This window comes from Herpailurus yagouaroundi, unplaced genomic scaffold, assembly GCF_014898765.1.
Source record: "Herpailurus yagouaroundi ecotype Mexico unplaced genomic scaffold, PumYag 142, whole genome shotgun sequence".
Classification (NCBI taxonomy): Eukaryota; Metazoa; Chordata; class Mammalia; order Carnivora; family Felidae; genus Herpailurus; species Herpailurus yagouaroundi.
In genome coordinates this window covers 28,058,873-28,069,680 of record NW_024412397.1, presented here as the reverse complement: position 1 = coordinate 28,069,680, position 10,808 = coordinate 28,058,873, and the positions used below count along the sequence as shown (strand labels likewise).

Sequence of the window (10,808 nt, the reverse complement as noted above, 5' to 3'; positions counted from 1 at the left end):
CTGAATGGATCGCAAAGGATGCATTTCTTGTCACATGGATCTCAGAGGTGAGAAGTCAGTGTGGGCCATCAGGAGGCTCAGCAGCCGCAGGAGATGGGATTCTTCGGATATCAGCAGAGGGAAGAGGAAGTCCCTGGAGGGCCACGTGGAGTAGTACAGGGAGTCTGACTTGTGGCTCACGTAGACTCCCTGTTCCCCGGGCTCCGGCCTCCAAGCTCGGGCCCCGAGTACCCAGGCTTGGTCTCTCCTCGCTGCTGTGCTCCATACACCCTTCCCTATCACCCAGGCCAGCCTTTCTGTGCCTTCCCACAACGGTTCGGCATCACTACGATCAAGCACTGGGAGGTGTTGCAGGGAGTGTGCATCATGTCCTGGTGGGCCTAGAAGGGGTCCTGGAGGTGCTCCAGGCCATCTCCAGAATCCACACACCTCTGCTGGGCAGGTAGTAGGCCTCTGCGTGGGCATCCCCCATGATGAGGAGCTTTGGGGGACATAGTGACATTCTAAAAGACATCCTCCTTATGTTGACCCAAATCTACCAGAAAGAGCTTAATCTCTTTGCCTGCAGCTATTATCTGCCCCAGAGTCTCCGCTTCCTGGTTCACACTCAGATTCTTCAGCTAGTCCTTGTACCACACAACCCAAGTCCGCTGACCATCCTGCTCTCGTCCTGGTTTACCTACGTGCATGTTCTTATAAGGCTTCCGGTGTTGGTGCTCAAACCCAGGGGTTTCCACCATCCTTTTTATTAGCTAAACCCCGTGAAGTATAGGGCTGAAAGCCTTCTGCAGAGGATTTGTCAGGGCTCCGCAGATTTGCCCTGTTACAGAAGCATCCGATGGGCTGGCAACATTGAATAAGCCCTTGGCATTTTCTTAGGCCGGGGCGGGAGGCAGGGGGGTCCTGGGGCCCCTGGCCAAAGTGGATTGGACTGTGCCTAAGCAACCTCAATCAGCATGGCTTTTCCTCAGCGGGACACCACTCTCCAGGGACAGTGGTAGCTGGTCCCTTGTCATTTCATGGTTACCTCCGTAGGCGGGAACAGGCTTTCTCCTGGGGGCATCTGGGGAGACAGATGAGGGTAAGACAGCGGAGGTGGTTCCAGCAGGGTCGTGTGCGTCATTCTCATCCAGCGGCCCACCGGGACAGGTGGGTTCCTCTCTGGGGGTACCGTGTGTGGTCATGGAGGGACACGTGGGGGCCTGAGGGCTGGCAGGGGGACTGAAATAGCAGAGCTGAGGGAGAGCACACTCTCAAGGCCCAGAGCCTTAGCCCCCAGCTTGGCCGTCACTACCCGAGAGCCCTTGGGCAGGCCACCCCGCATTTTCCCCTTTGGGGTTTTCATCTGTCCACTCACTGAGGATCATTTAGCTTGAATATTCAGTGAAGAACCCTATTTCCTTACTAGCTAATAATGTAATCTTTAACTTTCTGAGGTAATGAAGGTCTTTCTTTTCCTTTTTTCTTCCCTCTGTCTTCCCTCTCCTCCTCCTAGATTTTTCTTACTCTCTCTCCTCCATTCTCTCATTTCCCTCTCCGTCCCTCTTGGAAGATTCCAGTCCCCTCCCCCCTTTATTTTTAATGTTTATTTATTTTATTTTGAGAGAGAGAGAGAGAGCAGGCGCACAAACAGGGGAGGGACTGGGGGGGGGGAGAGAGAGAGAGAGAGAGAGAGAGAGAGAGAGAATCTTAAGCAGGCTCCATGCTGATCCCATGACCTGAGCCAAAATCAAGATTCGGCCACTCAACCAATTGAGCCACCCAGGCGCCCTGCTAAGCCCCTCTTGAGAACAAAACACATCTACTGCATCGCATTTGCTTCGAAACCACTCACTTCACAGCTTATTTTTGGAGATAAAATCTGCCCACAAATGAAATGCCAGTGTATGAGGCGAAGGCCGCAAGTGAAGCGGAGAGGGCACCTCATGTGCCTGGGAAGGCGCTGGAGTGCTCCGAGGGGGACTGGCATCCGCCCTAGAGTTCGGGCTTCACAGGACATATGACAGTCTGGTTAGACAGGGCAGTAGTGCGGGGGCAGAGAATGGCGGCCAAGGGCTGGAGGCAGGCAAGGCCCCTGGGGGCCTGGGAGAGGTGAGAGGGAAGGTCACACAGGGCAGTGAGGGGTGGGGGCAGGAGGGGAATTTGGGCAGGGAATAGAATGCGCAGGGGTAGGCTTTAGGATAATGTGGTAGCCATTCCGAAGGTGGGTTTCAAAGGTCAGTGCTGGTCTGCTCTGCTCCTCACTGCTTTTAGCCCACTTGAGATGCTGGACATCACACAGATCGCAACAGGGGCCAGGGCAGCAGAGCCGGGTCTGGGCTTCCAGCTGTGGGCCCCTGGGGGAGCACAGATGTCAGTTCACAAACATCTTCCAGGGCTTTCTACTTGGCTTCCCAGTGAGCGAAATGAGAGGCCTGGCAGGAAAATGTTCATGGCCCCAGGCAGCCCAGACCTTTTAGCAGGTGTGTAGGATCAGGTGTCATCATCATCGTGGGTCACAAGTCTAGGAAACTAAGGCCCGGAGAAGCCCAACGTCCTGGCCAGGTCCGACTGCTAAGGGGAGGTGCCCTGGCCTCTAGGACAGAGGCTTCCACTGGATCACTCTGCCTGGCTTTGAAAGCCTCTTTGGTAGCAGAGGCCTTCCTCACTGGCCTCTTGTGGACGGCAATCTGCTTTTCTTTCCTTCTCTTTTTTTTACTTGATTTTTTTTTTAACGTTTATTCATTTTTTGAGAGACAGAAACAGAGTGTGAGTGAGGGAGGGGCAGCGAGAGAGGGAGACACAGAATCCGCAGCAGGCTCCAGGCTCTGAGCTGTCAGCACAGAGCCCGATGCGGGGCTCGAACCCATGGACCACGAGACCACCACCTGAGCTGAAATCGGCTGCTTGATCGAGGACAAAGCCACCCCGACACCCCAGCAATCTGCTTTTCAAAGGACTGGTTTTCTCTGCTGCTTGAGAGCCAGCTTCTCAGAAAGGAGTAAATGCTGCCTCCAGCCCTAGCTTCTAGGGAAAGGCTCAGCAGGGACATGGTTTCCAGCTGCTCCTGTCCCCTTTCTCCCCAGCCATCCTCGGCCCCAGGGCAGGGAGTCTCCGTGGTGCCCCTTCCCTCCTGACTCTGCCGTGGGCCTGCCTAGCGCCCCTCCCCCTGCCGGTTCTGCCCCCAGCTTTGAGGGAGGGTGACGCTGGGTCAGTGAGCTGAGGGACAGCAGGAACCTGACACCCTGGGAACGGGCCTGGGGAGGATGGGACACGCCAGGCTGGCTTCCCTGGGGACCTGGAGGGTTTGGTTCCCACCCTCCTCTCCCAGGGTCCCGGATCCCCTGGGGGAGCAGGCGAGACTCGGCCAGCTGGTAGACTCTGTGCACCCACGAGCACAAGGGGACTATCACCAGGCTGCGGGCAGCAGCCCAGACTGAGGAGATGTCAGTTGTCCTACTGCACGTCTGTTCTTCCCCCTTGCCTCTTTGTCTGAAGGCTTGAAGGCGGTGCCCCTGGGCCCTGGAGTCTTGGGGATTAAAGCCCCTTTGCCTACGGGTGACCATGTTGATCAGGTTCGAATACAGCTAGAATCTTCCAACATCTCAGGGGGCTGCCTGCACTGAAGAAGCCTCTGTCAGGCCTCAGGGCTCTGCTGTCTCAGTCACCATGCCTGGCATTCTGACATGTGGGCCTGGTTCCTCTGTGCTCCCACCTAGGCCCAGCCCTGAGGCTTCCCCCAACCCCCTTGATTCTGTCCCCAGGCCAGAAACCGCAGACAGGCCCAGTGTGTCCTCTGGGTGTCCTGGCCCCATTTCTGTACCACCTTCCTCCTTGGTAGGTCCCCTTGCTGCCACCTCTGCTTTATTTATCAAGCCTCCTAGTTCCCTGGCTCTGGGCCCTCCTTCCCATTGAGGATTTGCTTTCAGGAAAGACCTCGGTTCAAGTCTCTGCTCTGTTATTTACCAGATGAGTGTCCATGAGCCTTTCAGAGACTCGGGACCTCTGTCACTGTTGTCTCCACTCACCTCACCCACCATCCTTAGCCCCACAGTCCTCTGCTTCTCCTTACCTTTCCCTCCGCTGTGGGGTTGTATGGTTTCTTCTGTCCCCTGGTCCACCCACTCTCCAGCTGCCAGCCTGTTCGGGCTCCCTGCCCACGAGGCACAAATCAGTCACTAATCCCCAGGCTTGTGTGGAGTACCTGTTGTGTCCCGTGTGTCAGGTGGGCATCAGGAGACCCCCACACCATGTGCCTCCCCTGCCCCAGCTGTGCGGGGCCAGCCCGGGGCCTCCCTCCCCAGCCCTGCCCTACCTTGTGCATGTGCCAGGCCCCCGCTTGAAGGTATGGCTCCCTGCCAGCTCTCGGAGGGGGTGGGGTGGAGGGTTGCTATGAACAGATTTTCTGAATTCAGAGATGCACATGTTTCTCTTCCATTTCCCAAACTAATTTGTGTCTTATACTTGATGTGTTTCTTTAGTGGGGTGCTTTGTTTCGGGGAGCTCCTTCGTTCTCCTCACTCCCTAAAAATGTTATTTAGCTCATGGCGATCTTGCAATTGATGGCATATCAGCCCCGAGGAAGTATGATAAATGGATAGTGTAATCAGGGACATCTGGAGATTATGTTGTAACCCAAGGGAGTGGCTCTAATGGGAAAAATTGTGGGTTGTCTATTGATGGGGCCATTTGGGGATGTAAGTGCTGTTCAGACGTCATTGATCATTGGCTTGTCATGGGCCCAGATATTCTACCCTGAGAACTTCACTCCTCTGGTCTTAGAGGCCAGACAGAATCGCTATTACATGCTACTCTCACAGACCCCACATGACATAGGGTTGAGGAGAGCCGGGGGTCCCTGAATGGCTGTCTCCTGGCTTCAATTCCCTCCTGAGCAGGGGTGTTGAGACTAAGATCTCCCCAGGCATGGAGGCGATGGGGAGAGGGACCCAAAGTCCCAGAGCGGGAGTCAAAGGGTTTTTGCAGGTAGAAACTGCCTCAAATATGGGACAAATAGACACTTTGGTTCACCTTTCTCTTGCCGCCCCTCCCGGAGGGAAGGCACCTGTCTTCACTTCCCAGTGCATCAGTGTGAGGGTCCAGGCCACAGGGAGCAAAGCCTCTCTAGGCTAGGACAGTCGCTCGGTCCTCTTTCTAAGAAGAAGGAAACCTGAAGGCTCCCCTGGCAGGGTGGGCACCCTGGCGGCAGGCCGCTGGCCAGCCCTGCCTGACCTGTCCCCGCCCAGCTGCCGCGTTAAAACCCGGGAGCTCACCCAGGCCCTTCTTGCCATTCTCTCTCCCTCTCAATTTGAAACCAGCTTGCCACCAACCAGTCTCAGTGCACCAGTTTCCTGAGCTACTGTTTCTGCCTCAGACCCTCCAACAATCAGCCAGTAGGTCTCCACTGAATGCAGCTCCCAGAGACGTGCGTGGGGATCCAGAAACAGTAAGACACGAAGCTCAGCCAGCTGGGGGTGGCGAGTGTGAAGAAACAGCTCAAGGTAGCCCCTGCCAGGTGCCAAATGAGTGATAGAGACGGGGCGTTCTCCACGAACTCAGGGGAGGCTGGTGGGCAGGGGAGACGTTTTGGGAAGAGCTGAGAGGTGACCTTTAAAGATGGGGAAGGCGGCCGGTGAGGTGTGAGCCAAGGCCCCTCAGTGGGAATATGTGTGGCATGTCTGAATTTTGAGTTGACCAGTGCAGACGGCTGGGGGGGAGCTTAGTGGAGTTAGCAGGGATCAGGAGGATGGGGCTTACTTTCTGGCAATGGGGTGTGCATCTCACCTGTAAGCAATGGGGAGCTCCCCATTTGAAGGCAGACCAGTTAGGAAACTTGGCTCAAATGCATTGCTCCGTGCATGGAGTTGGCTTTCTTCCTTCACAGCTCACTGTCCAATAGGGGAGGCACTAACCCCAAGGGGCAGCTTGGGAGGGGGCTAGTCGGAACTCAGATGCTTTATAAGTGCAAAATGCACACTTGGTTCTGAAAACTTAGTGCACAATAAAAAAACAACGTACTAGGGGCGCTTGGGTGGCTCAGTCGGTTGAGCGTCCGACTTTGGCTCGGGTCATGATCTCGCAGTTGATGGGTTCGAGCCCCGCCTTGGGCTCTGTGCTGACAGCTCGGAGCCTGGAGCCTGCTTCTGATTCTGTGTCTCCCCCTCTCTCTGCCTCTCCCCCACTCATGCTCTGTCTCTCTGTCTCTCAGTCTCTCAATAATAAACATTAAAAAAAAATTAAAAAAAAAAAAGCAATGTACTATATCTCATTTTTTTTTTCCTGGAGTACCTGTTGAAATAATAACACTTTGGATATATTGGCTTATGTAGCATATATTATTTATTTATTTTAATTTTTAATGTTTATTTATCTATTTGGAGAGGGGGGAGGGGCAGCAAAAGAGAGAGACACAGAATCCCAAGCAGGCTCCACGCTGTCAGCACAGAGCCCCACGTGGGGCTCTATCTCGCCAACTGCAAGATCACTACCTGAACCAAAATCAAGAGTCGGGAAGCTGAACCGACCGATCCACACAGGCGCCCCTAGATATTATTAAAATTAATTTCACCCATGTCTTTTTACTTCTTTTAAGGGTGGCTACCAGAAAATTTTAAGTTACACACGTGGCTCACGTTATAATTCTTTTGGACAGGGCTGGATTAGAGTCTGTATTTTTTATGCAATTCCCTTTCCCTGCAGTCATGCCGCCTTTCACTTCTTTCCATGATCTCTTAACAGCCCTCCTTCCTTCTTCTTGCCCCTGTCCTCTGTCACCTTGGCCTTTTTCTTCTCTTTTGATGGTCAGGCGTGAGTGAGGGAGAAGGGGGAATCCAGGACCTACTTGCTCAGGCCACCGCCCCTGGACTCAGCAAAGCCAGAATTCAACAGGCAGAGAAGTCCTACTTATCCAGAATGTTTGTAGAAATAAACCTTCTAGATAATTCTTTCCTGGCTCATTTGAGGGCAGTCAGAAACTCTTTTGGTTTTCATTTGGATTTGCAAAGAGTTATTTTTAAAAGATTAAAAACGTCTATCAACGGGCATGCCCATCATTTACAGAGTCAAAAAGCACCAGTATGTAAGATACATGTAGCAATGTATTCGCCTTTTCCCCTCTCCTACAGCCCAAAGCCCAACTCATGCCACTCGTCTTTAGCTGTTCACTTCCTGAAACACACAAATTACTAAGTAAATTTCTAAATAAATTCTTATAATGCTATTTGTTGATTTTTCAATTTTGACATTACACATTTTCTTTTTATTTAATTAATTAATTTAAAAATGTTTATTTATCTTTGAGAGAGAGAGAGAGAGAAAGAGCGCGCGTGAGAAGGGGAGGGGCAGAGAGACAGGGAGAGAGAGAATCCCCAGCAGGCTCTGTGCTGTCAGCACAGAGCCGGTGACGCGGGGCTCTGTCTCATGTACCATGAGATCATGACCTGAACTGAGATCTAACCGACTGAGCCACCCAGGCACCCTTATAGTTTCTTATTAAGAGAGAAATGTCTTTTTCTGTTCTAATATAGCTTATTAATGTTTGCTTTATTATACATATAATATAATATAATATAATATAATATAATATAATATAATATAATATAATATAATATATAATATAAATATTTTTTACTGCTGAACCAAGTAGTACATAATAATTACACTTTCTTGCATAACTTTTTCTTTCCTGGGAGGTAATAACTGCCTCTTTTTGTAGTTTAGCATTATTTTTTGTGGTTGCCTTGCTTTTTATGACATTTGCACAAATTCTTACCAAATTCTGTCAAACTGCAAAATTCTGTCAAATATTATACAATTTTTTAAATTATTTATTTATTTTGACAGAGAGAAAGAGTACATGTGTGAGTGGGGTAGGAGAAGAGAGAGAGAGGGAGAGAGAGAATTCCAAGCAGCCTCTGAGCTGTCAGCACAAAGCCCGTCATGGGGCTCGAACTCACAAACCAGGAGGAGATCATGACCTGAGCCAGCGTCAAGAGCCTAATGTTTAACCGACTGAGTCACCCAGGCACCCCCTTCAAATACTGTTTTTATGTGGCTAAATCTCTTGGTAGTCCTATCGTTTCCATCTCCACCCCCAAGACACCCTCTCAGAGCGCCTCCCTTCCTGCTGCTTTCCTGTGCAGTGCTGGAGCCACTGCATGGCTTGGGAAACCCCATCTCTTTCAGGCCGCACCCCCTAGTGTCTGCTCCTCTTTCTTGGTTTGTGTCAGTCCTTCTCTGAGAAACGTGCGGAGAAGGCTGATGTTTTTGAGACCCAGCATGTTCGAAAATGTCTATATTCTATTCTCATGCTTGATCAATCAACAGTTGGGCTGGGCATAGAGCTCTAGATTGAAATCTTTTTCCCCCTCAGTATCCTGAAGGCAATTGCTCTACTGTTTTTATGCTACCAATGTTGCTTTTGAAAAATCCCAGGCTATTTTGCTTCCTGACCCTTTGTGTGGCCCCTGTTTGCTTTCTCTCTGGAAAGTGTTAGAATCATCTTGGCTCCTACAATTTGGATATTTTACAGTCAGATGCCTCAGTGTGGGTTCTTCTCCTATCCATTTTGCTGGGCACTCAGAGGTCCTTTTCTATCTAGAAACTCAAACCGTCAGTTTGGGAAACTATCTTTTGCAATGTTTTTCATATTCTCCTCCCCCTTGTTTTCTCTGTCTTTTCTCTCTCACGAGTCACGTATGTAACCTTCCGACCCATCCGTCTATGTTTACATCTGTTTTCTCCTATTTCCTGTCTCTCGGTTTTCTCGTTCTGCTTCCTGGGAAATTTCCCCAGCTTTGTCTTCCGACCCTTCTGTTTTTAATGTCCAAGAGCTCTGGTTTTCTCTTAGCTCCTTTGAAAAGAACTTCTTGTTTCATAGATCCAACATTTTATTTCTCGGAGGATGTCAATTATAGGGTTTTTCCTTTGCATGGCCTCTGTTCCTCTGGGTTCCTTTTGTTTTGTTCTTTTAAAAATTTGATACATTGTCTCTCTTTTCACTCAGTAATCTTCCTCAGAGACTGATTACCCTTGGGCTATCTGTTCATGGTGAAGACTAGGTCACTAAAAGCTATCCAGGAAGTGGGAGCGATTGTGTGTGCCTGTATGGACTTTTAAATGTACAGGTTTCATTACAGAGCGGCTAGTTGGGGACCCAGCCATTTAACTGGGCCCTCCCAACCAGAAGTATCTGCAGATGTCTTTCTGGGACCAGTTTCCAGTGCGCTGCTGGGTGACCGTGCTTTCAGAGCCAAGTGGCAGAAGGGGGCAGGGGCTTCCAAAGTTTCCTGCATAGACTTTCACTTAAGCCCCCCCGTTTGAGCACGCTGCTGCATTCTGGCCCAGTTTCCCTACAAAATGCCAGGATGAGGGAGGGGGTAGTCAGTGCCTCCGTGGGTAAGGGGAGAAGCCCCAGGCAGAACTGGTCCTCATACAGACTTGTCATCGGTGTCCTTCTCCCCAGCCTTCCAAAGTAGCCACCACCTCCAATTCCTGACCCAGAGGGGTGGCAAAATCTGTCCACTTCCTGTTGCCCGCCCCCTCGGGCGGGCACTCATTTCCGGTTTCTCAGCTCTGCAAATTCCTCCATTTGCTTTCCATCTTCCAAAATCTGTTGACATCTGTTGTCGGCTCGTGTCATTTCTACTGTTCTCTCTGTCCTTAGCTGTTTAACTTCTCTTTACTACTTTGCTCTCATTTCAGTGGGGTTAAGGAAGGAGCAGACATGTGCTGAACCTGCCACGTTCAGCAGGAAGCCCCGGTGAACGTTTCTGAAGTGCCAAGTTCTCTCCCTTGTCTTCATAAAGGGCCTCCAAGCTGAGAGCTGGCTCTTTCCTCATGGAGAATCTGTAAGGCTTTCCTGTCATCAAGGTCAATGTTATTTAGAAAAGTCGTGGAGACTAGATTAAGCGTACCCTGAGCCCAGCTCGTTCTTGGAAGTGGTTGCTTTTAAATACATTGTAACACTGTAACAAGTTATTTAACTTTTATGGAACAAAAAAATGACTTTTCGTGGATTAATCTGTTTCCCGAAACTGCATGGAAAACAATGTCTGGTTGTTTCATCTTTGGAAATTAGGGCTCCCCCCGGGGTTGGGTCCTTAGGCTGGACTCCCTGTGTTCTAGGTGGCATCTATGAACACGGGCAGGAGGGTCAGTGAGGGTGCTCGGCAGGCGTCGAATTCAAGAAGGCCAAACTGCCGCGAGGGGCCTGACACCTCCTCCAACAAGTGTGTTGATTTTTAAAAGGACGCTTGCGAATCGGGTCAGTAAACGAAACGCTCCTCTCTCCTCCAACACACACGGCACAGAGCCTTACAGACAGCCACGTGTGTCTAAGAGCAACGACACTGCTGCGTTCCGGCGAAATCCGGCATTTCACCAGCTGCAGGCGCGGCCCCTCGGTGGGGGAGGGGCGCAGGGTGGGTCCTCACCGCGTCTTCTCTGTCCTTCCTCTCCAGGTGCCCCCTTTCAAAGGTCTCAGCATCCTCACGCTACCTCCTGCCGCCACTTCCACCTGGGCCCCCCGCAGCCGCAGCAGCTGGCCCCCGACTTCCCCCTGGCGCACCCCGTGCAGTCGCAGCCGGGCCTCAGCGCCCACATGGCCCCGGCCCACCAGCACAGCGGCACCCTGCACCAGTCGCTGACTCCGCTGCCCACCCTGCAGTTCCAGGACGTCACAGGTCCCTCCTTCCTACCTCAGGCCCTGCACCAGCAATACCTCCTGCAGCAGCAGCTCCTGGAAGCCCAGCACCGCAGGCTCGTCTCGCACCCGAGGTGGGCGCTGCAGCCGGGAGCGGAGGGGGGGGGAGAAGGGGGAGAAGGGGGGG

The 10,808-nt window shown here is 51.7% G+C and overlaps 1 protein-coding gene across 1 annotated transcript in view; it reads left to right on the top strand.

Moving 5' to 3' along the window:
• The window catches only part of ARK2C (arkadia (RNF111) C-terminal like ring finger ubiquitin ligase 2C), a gene marked incomplete at its 5' end in the record, with an annotated part of 96,412 nt that overhangs the window by 68,925 nt on the left and 16,679 nt on the right, over nucleotides 1-10,808 (top strand). Inside the window, one exon of the mRNA XM_040478918.1 lies at nucleotides 10,440-10,755. Coding sequence (XP_040334852.1) covers nucleotides 10,440-10,755 — 316 coding nt within the window. The remainder of the gene's footprint in view (nucleotides 1-10,439; nucleotides 10,756-10,808) is intronic.